This window comes from Phaseolus vulgaris, chromosome 2, assembly GCF_000499845.2.
Source record: "Phaseolus vulgaris cultivar G19833 chromosome 2, P. vulgaris v2.0, whole genome shotgun sequence".
NCBI classification, from domain to species: domain Eukaryota; kingdom Viridiplantae; phylum Streptophyta; class Magnoliopsida; order Fabales; family Fabaceae; genus Phaseolus; species Phaseolus vulgaris.
The window spans coordinates 20060925-20078767 of record NC_023758.2 but is presented as its reverse complement, the minus strand read 5'-3'; the positions used below and the strand labels follow the sequence as shown (position 1 = coordinate 20078767).

At 33.8% G+C, this 17843-nt stretch overlaps 3 protein-coding genes across 4 annotated transcripts; 1 reads left to right on the top strand and 2 right to left on the bottom strand.

Moving 5' to 3' along the window:
* Window positions 1-816: 816 nt before the first annotated feature.
* On the bottom strand, window positions 817-7342 carry LOC137810872 (chaperonin 60 subunit alpha 2, chloroplastic). Of its 2 annotated transcripts, none has more exons than XM_068612349.1 (9): window positions 7228-7342; window positions 6978-7140; window positions 6087-6208; window positions 5781-5988; window positions 5550-5695; window positions 4852-5158; window positions 3258-3508; window positions 2187-2387; window positions 817-1508 (listed from the first exon to the last, which is right to left on the bottom strand). In XM_068612349.1, the coding sequence occupies exons 1-9, from the start codon at window positions 7306-7308 to the stop codon at window positions 1221-1223; spliced, it is 1767 nt and encodes a 588-aa protein (XP_068468450.1). In that variant the 5' UTR covers window positions 7309-7342; the 3' UTR covers window positions 817-1220. The 2 variants fall into 2 exon arrangements, with proteins under 2 accessions (XP_068468450.1, XP_068468451.1); XM_068612350.1 differs by having other exon boundaries at window positions 6107-6208; window positions 7228-7327.
* Window positions 7343-12746: 5404 nt separating this feature from the next.
* LOC137809169 (protein MAIN-LIKE 1-like) lies at window positions 12747-13592 on the top strand. Its single transcript, XM_068610306.1, has 3 exons — window positions 12747-12980; window positions 13053-13170; window positions 13213-13592. Exons 1-3 carry the CDS (start codon window positions 12747-12749, stop codon window positions 13590-13592), a joined length of 732 nt encoding a protein of 243 aa, XP_068466407.1.
* Window positions 13593-15129: 1537 nt separating this feature from the next.
* Window positions 15130-17033, bottom strand: LOC137809168 (uncharacterized). Its single transcript, XM_068610305.1, has 5 exons — window positions 16609-17033; window positions 16055-16266; window positions 15553-15839; window positions 15286-15477; window positions 15130-15207 (listed from the first exon to the last, which is right to left on the bottom strand). The coding sequence occupies exons 1-5, from the start codon at window positions 17031-17033 to the stop codon at window positions 15130-15132; spliced, it is 1194 nt and encodes a 397-aa protein (XP_068466406.1).
* Window positions 17034-17843: the final 810 nt, after the last annotated feature.

Genomic DNA, 17843 nt, shown 5'->3' with positions numbered 1-17843 from the left:
GATTGTCACTATTTTAAAATTAAGAAAAATACCAATTTTCAACAAAAACAATAAAAGAAAATTACAAGAAAATTACAAGTGTGATGAGTAGTGTTTTAGTTTTGGTTTAAGACAAAGTTGGTCAAATAGAAGATTGAATAAAAAGTTAGGTTTGGAAAAGTAAAACACATGTCAACATAAAAGAATAACGGTTACAAGAAGGATCCGGTGCTGCTACGACAGTTATTTCCCACATATAGTATTTTGTTAGCTAAAGCAATTAATTCTACATACTTCTAATTATACATTAAATATACAGTAAAAGTAATTAAAGTTAATTTTATATAGAACCCTAAATCTTAAATTCTAAATCATAAATCCTAAAAAAATATAATAAATAAATAAATTTAATTTATAAACTCTAAACCTTAAATCCTAAAAAATATATAAAAAAATAAATTTGATTTTTCTATAAGATAAAATTAACTTATATACAACTTGAAATGAAAATTTTAAAATATTATATAATAGCATTTTTACAAAGTAGCTTATACATAAATTACTTTGAAGTTTATTTTTGCATTATAAAATTGTATACTACAAACAGAGATGTCAATAAGTCCAAAATATGAATTACGACAAAAAGGAAGAAAGCTGTGAAATTGTAGAAACAAGCAAGAACTTGAGAAAGGTTTTTCATTTGATTTGATACTTGTTACTAAAAAACAAAACCACGAGTCCACGCAGCTCGTAAGGCTTCAACATCTGATCTATTAGCGGGTGTACCTACTCATCCATCCAATAAAATTGAAAACACAATTTACTAATACATCAAGATTTGTCTGAAACTTACTTCATTATGTTACGCACTAGCCTTCCGTAAGTTTGTCTCATCAATTATGGTGTTACAATATCTTGATAAAATCGTATTATCAGTTTTCTAGAACAAAACTATTATCAACTATGGTGTCACAAAATTAATAGGTAAATGGAGAAAGAAACCCAACAGAACTCTAATCAATTCCCTGTGGAAGGTACTTGCACTTCACCATTCATGGTACATGGGTTTCATCGAGTCATAACTCAAGCAAGAGCAAGCAGCATGAACATCTGACTTTCCTATTCTTGAAACGAGCCTTATTCTTGCCCCAGCTGGAGTATTAACCAACCAAGCTTGGAGTCAACCAATGGTATGTAAAAGATTTAACTCTGTTTGCAAAATTGTAAATGTTTTCTCCATCTTAGGGAGTTATGCCAGGGAGCAAGGGCACAGGTGGCTTGCGTTTCTTTATTTTATCCACCAATATAGCTTGAGTAGTTAGAACCACACCAGCAACAGAAACTGCACTTTGAAGAGCGCATCTTGCAACACGACTAGGATCTGCTACTCCAGCATTCAGAAGATCTTCATATATGCCCGTCATTGCATTATATCCAGTTCTCCAATCATGTGTTCTAGTCTTTTGGACAACAATGTCTCCATCAATTCCTGCATTTGTTGCAATTGATTTTGCAGGTTCAATGAGTGCCTGCAACGATCATGTGTAACCACATATGTTAAAGCCTTCCAGACATGTTCAAAAGGATGTTGTCTGTTTTTAAAAAGACAAATAGTAAAAAAGAAATCAACATTTTTTATGTGAATATGTGCTTGAGTGGGATGTATGGGTTGGGTAGTTATAATATGTGTAAAAACATTAGTACTACTACTACTACATATTTTTAATAGGTTTAGACACATTAATATAATCAATACCTGCTTTAGAGTTAAATATTTGCTTTTTATGTTAACCTTGCAAATCAATATGCTTCGTATAATTCAAGAGTATGTTCCTCGAAGTAGCTAAGACTCATCAAAGAAAGTATAGCCAAAATGTCAGAAAACATGGTGGAAATCCTAATATGCACTGTCTAGCTAGTGCTCTTTTTCCAAGAATAGTGAACGTTCCTTCTAAAATAATGAGGTGTATTTGTTGAAGCGGAAAATTACAATCCAAACAAGAAATTAAGAAAAGAATGCTCACAAATCTCCTGGATTTCAAAAGATGCAAAACTCATAAGTCAACTAATTAGAAGTTGATGTCTTTTTCATGGAAAGAAACATTTTACATGAAAATAATCATAGAGCATTCACTACAATGTAAAATCAATGAGGAGAAATATAAGATAAGACAGAGAACCGGTTGAGTAAATAAAGGTAGCCATACTTTTGCTACGATATCAGCACCAATTTGCTCATCTAGATCTTCCATGGAGTTCCTTATTGTTGGTATCAAGTCCAGCAGGTGGACATATGTGGCACCCCCTCCAGGAACAATGCCCTCACTTATTGCAGCAAATGTTGCATTCTTTGCATCCTCAATTCTCAGTTTTCTATCTTCAAGTTCTAGCTCAGTATGTGCACCTACCTACACAATGGTTATTGCATTATGTAATGAACACTTGAGAATGAAAAAAAAATGTTAATGTAAAGTATTTTGGCAAATTTAAGGACAGCTGTTTCTTTCGGTGCAACAAATTGCAATCTAGAATTGTGCATGAAAACAAATGAAGTAAGACCCATGCAATTAACAGAATGTCCTACTTGTCTAATTCATGCTTAACATATACAAGGATTATGTGGTAATATTGTCTATTATAGGATCCAAGCTAATTGTTAAATTTCATTTTAAAAACAATTGGCATTAAGTCAAGTTGCCAACAGATACCAGTAATTGAGGTAGGCAATGTGGAACTTTGCTACACTAACCGAATGAAGAAATCAATTCAAATCTGCTTTTACTAATATTCTTTATTTTCTGAAATCCTCATAAAAAATATTATGAATAAAATGACAACCCAATGCACGTGGCTCCCACCACATAGAGTGTCGGTTTCAAGAATTTAAATATGTTCCAAGTCACAAGCCACAACGGTTTGTAATATTTGATTTAACTTACAAAAAAATTATATTAACTTGAAAAAAAAAACTAGTTGCAGAGAAGACAAGTATCAAATAGATAATATGCTAGTTAAGATAAATATAAAATGAATGGTATAGAAGTAAAATATTATATAGGATCCCTCTTCTGAAGAAAACACATCAAGAAGGCTAATAGGTGACAAATTGCCATTGTTCTATTTTTCAAGTTACAACTTACAAGAACAAAGCAAGTTGAAATACAAGGCAAATAACGCAATGATTCAATAAAATCCAATAATATATAAAATAAGATAGAGTAAGGGAATTAAAGAAACATTAACAAAGTAAAGAACAAGGGGTGAGCAGAATTAGGCACCTTTATAACAGCTACACCGCCCAAGAGTTTTGCAATTCTCTCTGAGAGCTTTCTTGAAAGGTTTGCATTATTTGTTTCACTAAGATCTTTCTTTATCTGTGAAATTCTGGCCTGAATTTCAGCCTTAGTACTAGGATCAGCAATGATAGTTGTCGCATTGCTGGTTATTGTCACTTTTAGTGCAGTGCCAAGCTGGTCTGATGTTACACCATCAAGTGTGAGACCCAAGTCTCCAGAAAGAAAATCAGCACCTGTGATGTTAATAACAAGAGATCAAACAGCCAGAGTTGGAAAAGTGTTGTTGATTAAATGAGGCTGGACAGAAGACTCTTTTTAAGATATGGCAACAAAAAAATACATCCTGAGTATATTTAAGAAAAACAAAATCTCAAAGTATCCTCATACAGATAGAGTCACATGTGACGCACAAAAAGGAACTCCAAAATTTAACATCATCTCACATAATATAAGTAACTCAAGTCTTTAAGAATAATATGTGTTGGAGATCTCACATTGTCTAAAGATACAACCAACCTATAGTATAAAAATAGATGCAAACCTCATCTTGAATGTCGGTTTTATGAGGTTGAGTTATGTTTAAAGTTTATTTTCTAAGATGATATTAGAGCTTCTAATCGTGGAAACTTTGTTTCCACTACCACGTAAACAATCCCCACCCTTGTCCATTGTTGTTGCCACTATCCACTGTTTTGTCGCCCTTTGAGGTCAGTGGTGGACCAGAAAGGAGCACCCTACACTAGAAATCACAATGTTGACATTTGCATCACCAACGAAGTCGCCACACGCCATCATGCGCCACCACCAATATTGGTGCATGTAGCCCATGTGCCTAGCTCAAACAAGCAACCTTTGTAGTGGAGTCGGTACATTTGGAGGATTTTGTATGTTCTTGAGAGGAAATTTGGTGACGTGAAGGGGTAAGAAACAAAGTGTTGTGGCAAAGTCAAATGCATAAGTTGAATATAGATCTATGGCCCAAGTGATATGTGAGCTGTTGTGGATAAGAAACATTTTTAATGGTCTCAAGAAACTGTTTTGTGATAACAAATATGCCATGAGCATTACTTATAATCCTGTCCAACATGGTAGAAAGAGGCATATAGAGGTGGACCAAAACTTCATTAAGGAGAAGTTAGATAGTGGGCTTGTCAAGACAACATATGTACCATTGGGAAGTCACTTGGCAGATGTTCTCACTAAGGGACTACCTACAAAAAAAATTCAAGATCTAACTAACAAGCTGAGAATATTATAAAAAAAAAATTGTTTCCTTATTTATTCCCTATAAATTAGTATAATTAGCATAATGAGGGAAGATTGAAATCCATGATTCAAGAGATTGAATCCCATGATTCTAGGAAGGAATTTACCCTCGTAGATGTATAAATAGGAACCTTGTATATTGAGATTATAACAACAAAATATTGAGATTATTCCTCTCCTTGTCAAATTGTTTGACACAAACAAATTTCATAGGCTTTTCAAGAGAAAAATTCAATAGGAAGCATAACCCTAGCATAGAGGAAGTTGGCAGACATATCAACCAAGCTTATCAAAGCCTGTAGGAACTCACCAGTCATAAGTGCAATATCTTGTAACAAAGCTTTCTTTCCACCTCCAAATCCTGGACATTTTACAACTGCAACTCTTAGTAATCCTTGCATTTTGTTCACTACTAGTGTTTCCAGCACTTGCCTTGTGATATCCTCTGCAATAATTAAGAGTGGAACACTCAACTGCATAGCCTTTTCTAGCAATGGGACTATTTCTTTGACACTCGAAATCTTTTGATCAGTTACCAAAACTTTAGCCCAATCAAACTCTACAATGGACTTTTCCTGGTTTGTAATGAAGTGAGGAGACATGTAACCCTTATCAATCTGTACATAAAAGACAAACAACAACTGTAATAGGGTAGAAACACAAGGATTGTGCACATCCGAACAAGAAGAAGAGCTGACACTGGTTATTGAGTAATATTATTTGTTAGAATATGTAAAAATATCTTATTTTTAGAGTATATTAGACTATCCTTTAAGATTAGTTTCTTTTTTCCCCATTATCTCTTAAAATCGATTACCATATTTCACTATCTCATGATTTGCTTCCCTAATTAGTTAGGAGTAAAATTGGTGCTCTAGCTTTAAGAACATATTATGACGTTGTAATACATTACAGTAATCAATATATTATTATTATTATTACTCAAAGTGTATTTTCTCTTAATCTCCTTCCTCTACGCCTAAACCCACAATTTCGAATTGTCCATACCTTCATCCCTTCTTCAATTATCACAGAGGTTTCAGATGTTGAGGAGGACTCAATAGAGATCACCCCATCCGGACCAATCTTCCCCATAGCATCAGCAATCAAGTTGCCAACATACTCATCATTGCCAGCAGAAATTGATGCCACAGCTGCAAAAGAGAAGAAATATCTTCAATATTTTCTTGTGAAGATAACCCTTAATTTGACAAAACTGAAACAAGCAGAAGCAAAGACCTTTGATATGCTCCCTCCCTTCAACAGGAACACTTCTCTCCTTCAAGAACTTGACCAGCTCCTTTACAGTCTTGTCCATCCCCTTCTTCAAAGAAATAGGATTAGCTCCAAAAGAAACTGCTAATAGTCCAGATTTAATCATGGCACGAGCCAAAATAATTGCAGTGCTAGTACCATCACCAGCCAACTCGTTCATTCTACTTGCAACCTACAAGCATGAAAACTAAAAACATAAATACATCTCTGGTTACTTTTGTTTCAAATTTTATCCACTTAACATGTGGTAAAATAACAACTATGATCAACCTCTTGAATTAGGACGGCACCTGCATTCTCAATTGCATCTGAAAGCTCAATGGATCGAGCAATTGTAACACCATCATTAATCACTTTAAGGTTTCCAGATTCAGAAAGAATAACATTCCGTCCTACATGTTTAGGAATGAAATATAAGCAAGAACAGTCAATAATCACTGGACCAGAATCAACCAAATGACCACATAATATTGAGATTCAAAAGCAAGCAATTTTCAGCCAAAAGATAATTAAAAGCAATTGTGATCCTTGTTAGTGTTTCCTCATATTAACTTATATGTTTACGAAACAACAACAAAATCCAATCAAAAGAAATCATGCACTTGTTGCTTGTTTGAATTCATGTTTGATAAACCAAAACATGTAAAAATACCAGCTAAAATGATTTCTAAATAAATGTTTGTGTTAGGCTGAACGATTGCAAAGTGATGTAATTTATGTTTGGATTCTTTATTCTAAATTTAGAAGCAAGATAGCAGTAAACTCAATAAAAAATTTCATCTGACGCAAAAATAATCTGATGTTGTTTCGCCTCAATCGATTTTGGACCAAACATATGAATGAACAAACGTAAAAATACATTAACTCGTATTTCAACATAATTTTGGATAAGCGAAAATCAATGCAAACATATTCACGAGTTAAGCCCCTTGTTTGGAAATTACTTTCTTGGGTCTAAAGTCGATTATGAAGTTTTTCCAAATGCTCACCCAAACACCCTTAATGAGTTGCCAGCATATATTCTAGGTATTGGCCACTGTTGAGGCAGAAAAGCAGCTGAATATGATAGTAATTAAGCAGTCCAACAAATTGAAAACGCAAGAACAGTCATGTAACTGACCCAATTGGTCACTGCAGTCAATAGTGATATACAAGAAATACCTTTGGGTCCAACGGTAAGAGAGACAGCATCGGCGAGTTTATCAATCCCAGCTTGCATGGCCTCTCTGCATTCCTTGCCAAATAGTATCTTCTTAGGACCTGCCCTTACCACAAAGCGCGGGGCTTTACGAACCCCAAATGCCATTTGGTTCCAACGAAAAGACTGCACCAGCATAGAGTCAGAAAAAGACGTAGAAATAGAGGAGAACGAACATAGCATAGCATAGCATAGCAAAGTAAATACACTTACTGGGAATGTAAAAGAAGGGTTTCCATTGGGAGGGAAGAGGAGTGAGGAGAGAGAGACGTGAGAATGTGTATAGCTATTCATCTCGGAGATTCAGACAGTTTGAATTCTATGCGAAAAGTTTCCAAGATATATATTCTTGGATTGTAAGGTTTAATTTTCACTTTATTTATTTTCATTCTGTTCACCATGAATTTTTTAATTTTTTAACATTTAAATTTATTTATTCATGTTGTTAAAAATAAGTATTTCTTTAATTGTAGTTTAAGTATAACAAAAATTCATGTTCTAATTTCACTGAAGTTTTATATAGGTATTTGTAATTCTTTTAAGTCCTTAGAGTAAATAAATAACATTTATTTTGAAAAGTTAGAAATTAATTTAGAGTCACGTATTCATATTGTATCACATATGTAACGTGGATGACTTACACTAGATATATAAATAGTTGAGAGATTAAAATTGATATTTCAATAGTTTTTTTTATTTGATATATTTTGTTTTGTCATCTCTAATTGTATAGTTAGAGGGTGGAATGACCTTAGGATCTATTGTTATTTCGTATCGATCGACCATCATAAGAGGAATATATTGAAGTAAAAGTAAATTAACCTAAGTTAAACTGTACAAAAATTAGGTAATGCAAATGTTAATCACGATCCATATCTTAATTTTAGCACAATAAGACCTTATAAATATGCACAACAACCAAAACAAAAGTATATCATTATATGCACAACAACCAAAACAAAAGTACTTGCAAAATAACTCATGTGAGCGTCAAACAACCTTTTGCAAGTAAACTTCCCACAGACCTAAAAACCAAATACCGAAGATGAGAAGTCAGAATTGAAAGAAGAGTCATCATGATCAAAAGGAATTCAACTTCACTAATACAAGTGAACCTTAAAAGATTTAATAACTTCATCTAAGGTCATGGTTTCCACATTCATAACTTCATTTATAGTTGTAACTTTGGACTCCCACACTTTTGATAGATACAATAAGATTTTCATGTTATGTTGCATCTTGGACTACTTTGCTCCAAAGTTCTAAAGACCAATTAGGGGACTTAATATCTTTTAAAATCATTTCTAACTTCTTCATCCTACATGTCTTATTTTTCCTTTAAATCATTTGTATCTTCATGTATAATCCTAATGGTATCTCTTGTCGTTTTATACATGCGAATTTTTTTTTATATTTAGATTTTAACAGTGTATAGTTTATTATATGTCTTGGCCTTTTGCTTAAGATTATCTAACTCTTTTTTGTGTGTATTATGCTTCAAGTTTCATAATAAGTATATTTTCACGAGTTATAATATTCCACAAATTATAATGAGTTGATTTTATTTTCATTTTGTCTATATGATAGATATAGTCCTATAAATTTTTTTGGGTGATATGTTAAACTTTCTCGTTGAATTTTTTTCTCTATTATTTAATATAGTGTTTAATCCTTAGAGGTTGAACTATAAACTAAACTGTACAAAATATCACAAGAGAAATATTGAATTTTGTTTTAACTTTTTTTTAAGTATCAAACTACATGTTGGTGTGACAAACTCTTTTGAAGAAAAGCATAGAAAAACAACAAAGTATAAAACATTGTCTTACTTCATTTGTAAGACAATATTTGTGTTCACAACATATCATATAAAACGTAAGTTTTCGTCTCCTAAACGATATAAAATTGTGCAGTCTTTTTTATGTATGGGAAACTTTTTTGTGCTCAAACGATACCAAAATAATCTTAAGTTAACATTGTACTTCTCGTAAAAGATTTTTAATGTCTCTTATCTGTTGCAAAAAATGTTTGTTTCCTTCATCTGCCAAGAAGATACATAAAAGTTTGTGTCATATCAACGATCACACGGTGAATGAGTTAAAATTGTTTTGCATCAACAACTCGCTCATTTTTGTTGTTGATATGTTTCCAAATAAGAACTAACACTAGAATTAGGAATTTAGGGTTACAAAATGGAATCAATTAAAACATTAACAATGAAAACCTGGAGAAAGAGAGGCACCACAAACAAGATTTGATAAGCCTAAGGATGATTATCACAAGAGGGAGAATTCCTAATAAGATCGCAAGATGGAGGGAATAACCCTAACAAAGATATATTCTCTCTATTAAATTGTCAAAATATTCCTAGTCATTCTAAATTCCAAAAGTGTTTAAATACAAATTCTGATACAAGGAAAATCTTCAAACAAGCTAAAGTTGTTCAATGCTATTTGTTTTAGACAACATTGAACTAGGTCACACTTATATAATCATTTCCTAAACATAGAAGATGCAATGATTTTACAAGTGTGGTTTAAGGACTACCAAATACCACATTTGTAAAACCATTGTTTATTTATTCCATATTTTTTAAGTGATGTCTTAGAATGTGTGGGCTAAACAATAAAATTGTGGCCTAAAAGTGGCCACATACATATAAATGTGGCCTAAAAGTGGAAAAGGAAAAACTTTTACAAATATGACCTATAAATCACTATAAACCACATTTTTTGGGACATGGATGTTAGAGAAATAATTTTGTCAAACATTGTATTTTAAAACCCTTGAACCCTCTCATTTCTTTGAACTCTCTGGAATCCAAGGTTCTGTTTGTTTCTTCTCTTTCGAAACCCTTTCATTTCTTTCTTTGAACCCTCACTTGGCACATTCATAAACACATACTATGAGCGTGAAGTATGATAAGTGTCATAATTTAGTGAGACTTTATGAAGCTAGGCACTTATGGATTTTAGTCATTGGTAAAGTTATAATTCAACCTCAATTTGAGAAATTTGAATCTAATAATATATTTTGAAGTTATGAGATTAATGAAATTATTTAATCCCAAATTTGTGTTATTTTTAGGGATTTAAGGAAAGATAGAGCAAAGGATTAGAGGTTGTTTCAGAGAATATGGATTTTCTGTTTTTATTCCTCGCTTGAGCGATATGTCACTTAGCCCAAGTCCAATTAGGTTAAATAATGGCATAAGAGAGAAAAAGGTGTGACCTGAAAGGGAAACCAAAGGAAGGAAACCCTAAAAGAGGCAACTGACAAGGAGAAACATTTCGATCTTTTTCTTTGACTTTGGTACATGTAATGGCCACCATGAGTGATTAATTCTTTCCTTTGGTATTGAGAGTAATTTGTTCAAGTTCCAATGTATTTTGGTGGTAATTGTATATGAATCTTTGTTACTCTTTGATATTGGTATTGTCATGTTATACTTAAAGCTTGAAATTTTAATTCATGAACTTGATTATTGGATCTTGTATTATGTGCTTAAATCTTTAATTTTTATATTCATGAACTTGATTATTGGATCTTGTATTTTGCGCTTAAAGCTTGAATTTTTATTCATGAACCTGTTTCTTGAACTTGACTAGAAAGTACTTATAAAAAATTGACCTAAATGAGAATACTTGATATGTTCTTATGCTAGACATAGATTAGAATGTATCAATTGCTATATAACATATGTTCTTGCTGATAAGAATGTTTTTTCTAAAGATGCGAGACATTGACGTTTAGGAGATAACATATATTCTTATACTTACTGAATGCTACGATTAGAATTTTAAATAATTGTTCCTTATGGGTTGACACCTGTCTTTCAAAGACAAATTATTACTTCTGACTTGGTACACTTGCTGAAAAAGATCAACAAAGTCTCTCTAATTTCAATTTTAATTTTCCAAACTCTAGCATTTTTGGAGACAGAGAAGAAAACATTTGGTTTGACTCTGGCGAGCAATAAGGAGACTCAAATTATTTGGTTTGACTCTGGCGAACAATAAGGAGACTCAAATTAGTTTTCAAATTCGAAACCTGAGATACCTTAGAATCCCAATTGGCTACTTAAGGTACATTCTTTTCATAAAAACACCCCATTTTAGTCTTAAGATTGTAAATTATGAAATTCTCACTTTGATCCTTCAGTTTGCAAAATATCATTAACTGTTGTGAATGGCGTCATGATTTCCTATTATTGCACAAGCATAATTATTACTTTGTAAATACATAATAAAACATATGAAGCACCATTCTATGATGGATTTAGGGTTTATATTTATATAGATTAAGGTTTCAATCTCTTCCTGTATTAACATCATGGAATAGAAATTTTCGTTTGCAAATAAAACTTCATTTTGTGATAACGCTAGATGAATTTATACTCTAAAAGGTGTTAGTCATTGTGTGGGTAGGGTTAAATTGTTGATGCCTAGTGAGTTATGATGTGCCTTTGTTATAATGTCTTGTATTTTTTTAACAGTAACCTATTAAGCTTGAAAATGAGCAAAGTGAGAGCCGAGAAACCTTCATCTTAAATGTGGAAAGTACTATATTTATGTTTCCATTGGAGTATTGACAATGTTTAATCTTTGTGATTTTGAATCTTTTTTCAGGGGCATGATGCATAATTTATATGCTTATTTTAATTTTAAATATAGTGGCTTACATTGAGATAGAAATGTACAGTCTTGCTTGTGTGTTTATTAAATTAAAAAACATTGTTGACGGATCCAGTTTTCTCAAGTTGCAGGTTTAACTATTGTCTTTGTACTATACTTCACAACAAGTTCATGAGTAAAATGTTTAATTGACATCCATGTATGTATGAGTTAAATGAGTGCAAGAATTCTACTTTTTTTTTCTTAATAAAAGGTTTAAGATTTCCTAAACTTAACCTCTTTTCCCCATCTTTATTTTATTTTAAGAAATTAGTAGTCACATTTTCATGGAAAAGCAACCAGGGATATTATAGTGGATATTGGCTTCTCAAGTTTAAAACGTTTTTCAAGGAATTCAAGTTTAATGTATATACGATTTTATATTGTTCTTAAAGGAATAACTGGTTAATATAGCTCACTTTTCTTAATAAATGTATTAGAAAACTTTGGCTGATTCTTTCTCCACCTAATCATTTTGAATTGACACCCAATTGTAAATAGGAAAAGACTAAACTGCCCTTAAGGAACTTGATATTAGGTTAGTGTGAGATTTGCACCCAATACATGCACCCAATGTTTTTTCTTCTTCGTTTTCGCAATGAACCTTATGACGGAACACTCATCTTCGTCCGTCACAACCACCGTCGCAGGTAGCACCGTCGTAGGAGCACCACCGTCGCAGGTAAAGCAGGACCTCTGAGGCAGCGAAACCCAGGAGCGGATGTTGGAGAAGGAAACATCGTCGGAGAAGACAAGGTAAGTGTTGCAGATCTATGTATTCGGAATTCATGTATGTCTACGGATATATTCATCCAGAACTCATTTGTGCCTATCGAATATATTTATCCAGAATTCAACTTTAGATACAGGATATATTTATTTGGAATTGATGGTTTGAGCTACGGATATTTTTATCCAGAATACATTGTTTGAACTGCGGATGGTTTTGTCCGGAAGTTGGGGCAATTGGAAATTGGCAATATGATATTTTTGATTTTTTTTATACTATTTGTGTTCCATTATATTTTTGGATTGAATGTCAATTTTATGAAAAGTAAGATGGTGAGGACTAGAGGTGGAGGAAGTTTTAATTTAGACCGTGTGCGACCAACTGCATCGGTGAAAAGAAGACGTGGTGGTGCTAGTACTTTAGTTCAAAATGAACACTTTGAATATCATATTGAAGAAGAAGAAGTTGAAATTGATGATGACAGTTATCCAAGAGGGTCAGTGGATAAGTCGTTACTAATTAATTATGAACATCATGTAGCCAGACAATTGTGGGATGGTGTGGTAAGTATTGAAAATTAATTTCTTGTATTTGGTATGTATGTATTTATTGATGATGTATGTTCATTATTGTAGGATTGTGATGAACTTAAGGTCTTTTCACATAGGAGGAAGATAAATAAGTTAGGAGCACCTCATGAGCGCATACAGGCTGTTGTAGAAATATCTAGCTTAGGTGGTCTGGTTCATGCCAGTTATGAGAATATAGACTGAGGACTACTGTGTGCTTTTGTAGAGAGGTGGCATGCTGAGACAAACAACTTTCATTTACCAGTTGGGGAGATGACCATCAGTCTTGATGATATGCCAAATTTGTTGCATTTACCCATTGTGGGTCAATTTTACATGCAGGAAACCTTGGATGCAGATTCAGTGAATGATTTATTGGTAGAATCCATCCGTGTTGATCGTGGAGTTGCATCCGAAGAAACAAAACACTACCGGGGAGCTAATATGCGCCTAAGTTGGTTAAGAGATGTCTACGAAGATGCATGCTCAAGGAGGCAGTGGATTGTGGCTATCAGAGCTTACTTACTTCACCTTGTCGGTTGCACTATCTTCGCCGACAAGAGTGCTACATCAGTTAATGTCTTTTATCTTGGCTTTTTTCATTGATTTGAGGCTGACCAAGGGATATTCTTGGGAGACAGCTGCATTAACTCACATGTATGAGCAACTAGGAGACTGTAGTTATGCAAAAACTAAGTAATTAGCTGGTTATGCCACATTGTTGCAGGGGTGAATTTATTAGCACTTCCTCTCTATAGGGATGATACGTTTGCAAGCATTGTATACTGAGACGAACATCGATGTATGATGTATGATGCAGGAAAAGGAACTTCAATTGTTGTTCAATCGCAGTTAGATGCATTGTCACCAGTTTGCATTCTGTCCATATGACGAGCACAGGGAAGAACGTCAATTCGAGTGGATTTCCTTATTCTCTGGTTATTTAAGACTTGGAAATTTGACACAATTGCATATGCCAGAGAGTGTTCTGCGTCAGTATGGATATACACAGATCATCCCTCGCATCCCATCTGTACTTAGACATGGTGATCCGGATACACATGAAATTGACCGTCGATGGTTACATTTCAATGACTATGTCATAAATGATATGACCATAGCACCTTATCCTGCGTTGAAAAGTACTTGTCTTGATTTCGATCTGTGTCACATCCATATGTCATTAATGCGGAGGAGGATGAGCGTCCTGTATTAGTACCCTTACATGCACCTGGCCACGGAGCAATGCCAAGTCATCCTAAGGAGTCACATCCTGAACATCCTGTACTAGTATGGTTGTAACATTATTAACGTATTAATTTATGTTATCTTTTTCTAATATTATGACATTCATGTTTGTAGGGTATTTGCCGTAAAGACATTGCAACCATTACATAATGATGTTGATGTCATGGAGGGCAACGTTGTTTGAGAAAGCATACAAGCAACCATTATGTTAGCACGATGAGCGACTGATGATAGAGTTGTATATGTCAGGAGACATTCACGTAGGAATGACTGATAATGTTTTTAGGATAATGATAATGTATATTGAATAATTTATTAGGATTTTTTTTTATGTAATATTTTTTTGCGTGACGATGTTTGAACCTTATCTATATTATTGAATTTGGATTTTAGTATTGCTATTTACTGTGCTTTGGGATAGATATTCAGTTATTCACTCTTTAAAAATTGATGTTAACGAAATCGAAAGACAGTTCCGGATGTGGCCATTCGTAGGCTTATTTATGACTTTTGGATATTTTCATCCATAGCAGATTCCATGCCTTCTGGATATTTTAATCCGTAGCACATTCCATGCCTTCCGGATATATTAATCCGTAGCACATTCCATGTCTTCCATATATTTTCATCCGTAACACATTTCATGCCTTCTGGATATTTTAATCCGTAGCACATTCCATGCCTTCCGGATATTTTCATCTGTAGCACATTCCATGCCTTCCAGATATTTTCATCCGTAGGTAGCTTCATGACTTGCGGATATAGGAATCCGTACAGAGGAAATCAATTTTGGTTTTGGCATCCATAATGGTTCTATAAGCGATTAAATGCATTACAAATGTTGTCAACACATACATTACAAATGTTTACATTTACAAGTATCGTCTAATCGACATTAGTTGTGTATAAACTTGCAATGCGATGCCCACAATATATCCGTAGGTGGAATTTGACAGCCATCTTTGAGCTTCACCTATAAAGGTAATAAACATAAGTTACATAAATTGTAATTTAGTACTGTGGGTAACTTTTTTATTTGTTTAGATTATACCTGGACAAAATGATTTCCGTGGACATGACCAATTGCAATGATTCGGTGATGACGAAAGTTAGTTGGTGGTTGTGTCCGTAAAGGAAAAATACTCAATGATTGTACCATGGACAAAGAAACAAGAATGACATTATACCGATTTGCAATAGCGTATCCCATGTCTGGAATTGTCATCCACTTATCTGTTTCTGCCTGCAAGTACAATTGAGGAACAAAGTTAAATGAAGAAATGCAAATTACAGGGAAAAGGATGTTAGTGGTTCGTACCATAGACATGTGGTCAATTAGAAGTGACTTCTTTAAGTATTCATATCTTTCATCAGCACCAAACAGTTCAACATATTCTTGTCTCCATTCACTTAGTTGTTTTAACAAATTCATTCGAACAATAGCCCATGACTCCTCTCCCATGCCCAATTCGGCAGCAACAACACAGTGCCCACAATGACCATCAGCCTTAACATCGACAACATCAAGAATGTATGGATGATACCCCACAGGGAACTGATAAAGGAAAGGAATAGATTTTGGTGGTACAACTTCTGGTAAGATTCCTTCATTAGATTTTTTACTTGCACAACTATCATGTTGTGAGTGTAATAAATCCATATGTTCAAAATAAGAAGGGATTCGCTTAGTTGATCTCATGAATTTGGTAGGACGTGTCATCTTTACAACACCTTTTGTTTTGACCTTATCATTGGGTGCGTAAATAGATGTCTTCTCTGGAAAGGCAATCTCCTGCAATTTACTTTTTATGTAAACTTACCTGCAACGTCCAACTCTTTGAACCGCTTCACGATCACCTCAAACTCTTTATCAATTGACAACTCGGATGAACATTGTTCAGTTGCAATATCTTCAAAGCTTAAACGAGTCCACATCACATGTACCGATTTAAGTGGTATGCTACCCACACCAAACAAAGCCAATTGACACGCACAAGGAAGACCATGAGTAGATGTAAGACTACTTCCACACCTTTTTTTAGTAAACCCCACTTATTTAACCCTATCAAGCTCTTCCAAAATAAGGTTCAAAGCATATTTTGACACTTCACCAAACAACTTTTTGTAAGTTGTAACCTTAAACCGATATCTGACCACATGCAAACTCTTTTGGAATGAAGCTTTGATTGCATTATGTTGTAAAATAATCATCTTATTGATCGAATCCCAACAGAAACATAAATCTCCCATGGAATTCTGAAGAACTCTCTTTAGGCTCTAGTGTGTCGCCTCAACTCTATTACTTGTTGTGTTTCCTAAGTGCATGACCTTATTTGTCCATGCCTTCACAATTTTTTCTTTATGTGGACGTAACCATGTAGTCATCACATAATCAACAAATATAGGCCATGGAGAACAAACAGCTTCAAGAGCATTGACACGGTCTTCAAATGCCTCAACAATACCACAATCCACAATAGATCCCCACACTTCCATTACTTGATCCCATGCCTCTCTTGGATGCACCAACATTTTACATTTTGTTTTCACATTTTTATCAATGTGAAATCGACAAAGCAAATTATAAGCTTCAAGAAAAACGATTCTGATTGCATTCATTAAGGCAATATCTCTATCACATACTACCACCCTAGGGTATGAATCAACTCTAAAAAACAAACCTTTAAGTCTGTCAAGGGCCCACAAAAAATTATTTTCCTTTTCTGCTGCTAGTAAACAAAATGCAACGGAAAATGTCAAACCAGTTGACGTAATACCAACAACCTCAAGTAACGACATTCTATACTTGTTCGTCTTGTACGTACTATCCATTAATATGACAATATTAAATGAGTTCACTAGCTTTACAGAATCTGGATGTGTCCAAAAGATATCTTGCACAACATTCTGTTGAAGATGGATGAAGCTTCTTCTCTACTTAGTTTTAGTGTGTGTTGGATGTAGAAAATAACTAGTTTGCTTTTATGTTTGTAATAGGTTTAGATGATCTTGTATTTAGGTTTGTGTTTGTGTAAGGTTGCCTTTTGCTACATGCTCTATCTTAGATGCCTAACCAAGCCTAGAATAAGCACATGAAGTGGTTAGAAGTTTTTCCAAAAGCTTTCTAGAGGTTTCTTCAAAAATCAGGACTCTGCACAAAAATAAATCTGTTTCTCTGTAAAAGAACAAGTTTATTCTTTGGTTTGCTGAAAGGATTTTCCAAAGTTAGTTAGGGCACCAAAGGTACAACTCAGACAATTATTCCAGTTAGCTGAGTTGGCAGTTTTCATAAAATAAATTTGTTCAGTTTAAAACTGAATCTGTTGTTTTAATAACAGCTTTTCAACTGTTTTTTGAAAAGAAGTTAGAAACTGTTTTCTATATAAAGAAAAGTCTCTCTCACATGAAAGGATGCTGAGCAATTACGTTTTTGACAGAGATTAAACACTTTCTATGTGAGAAGAAGGATTGAAAAGTTTTTTTGAAAGGTTTTCCAAAAGGGATTTTCAAGTGTGCTTGTTCTAGGAAAACTTTGATCTCGGTGAAGGTGCTGGTGCAGTTCTGCAGCAAAGTTGAACTACTGGTTTTGAGTTCTTGCATCTTCTTTTC

Excerpts from the sequence above, each read along its gene's own strand:
- LOC137810872 (XM_068612349.1), bottom strand. The coding sequence starts at position 7,308 with ATGAATAGCTATACACATTCTCACGTCTCTCTCTCCTCACTCCTCTTC. Across the intron at positions 5,159-5,549 it reads TAATTGAAGAAGGGATGAAG|ATTGATAAGGGTTACATGTC; the intron begins GTATGGACAATT and ends TTTTATGTACAG. Across the intron at positions 3,509-4,851 it reads AGATATTGCACTTATGACTG|GTGCTGATTTTCTTTCTGGA; the intron begins GTGAGTTCCTAC and ends TTAACATCACAG.
- LOC137809169 (XM_068610306.1), top strand. The coding sequence starts at position 12,747 with ATGGTGAGGACTAGAGGTGGAGGAAGTTTTAATTTAGACCGTGTGCGA. Across the intron at positions 12,981-13,052 it reads GACAATTGTGGGATGGTGTG|GATTGTGATGAACTTAAGGT; the intron begins GTAAGTATTGAA and ends TCATTATTGTAG. Across the intron at positions 13,171-13,212 it reads AGGTGGTCTGGTTCATGCCA|AGAGGTGGCATGCTGAGACA; the intron begins GTTATGAGAATA and ends GTGCTTTTGTAG.
- LOC137809168 (XM_068610305.1), bottom strand. The coding sequence starts at position 17,033 with ATGTCGTTACTTGAGGTTGTTGGTATTACGTCAACTGGTTTGACATTT. Across the intron at positions 16,267-16,608 it reads GATTATGTGATGACTACATG|GTGTGGAAGTAGTCTTACAT; the intron begins GTTACGTCCACA and ends TACTAAAAAAAG. Across the intron at positions 15,478-15,552 it reads TAATTGACCACATGTCTATG|GCAGAAACAGATAAGTGGAT; the intron begins GTACGAACCACT and ends TTGTACTTGCAG.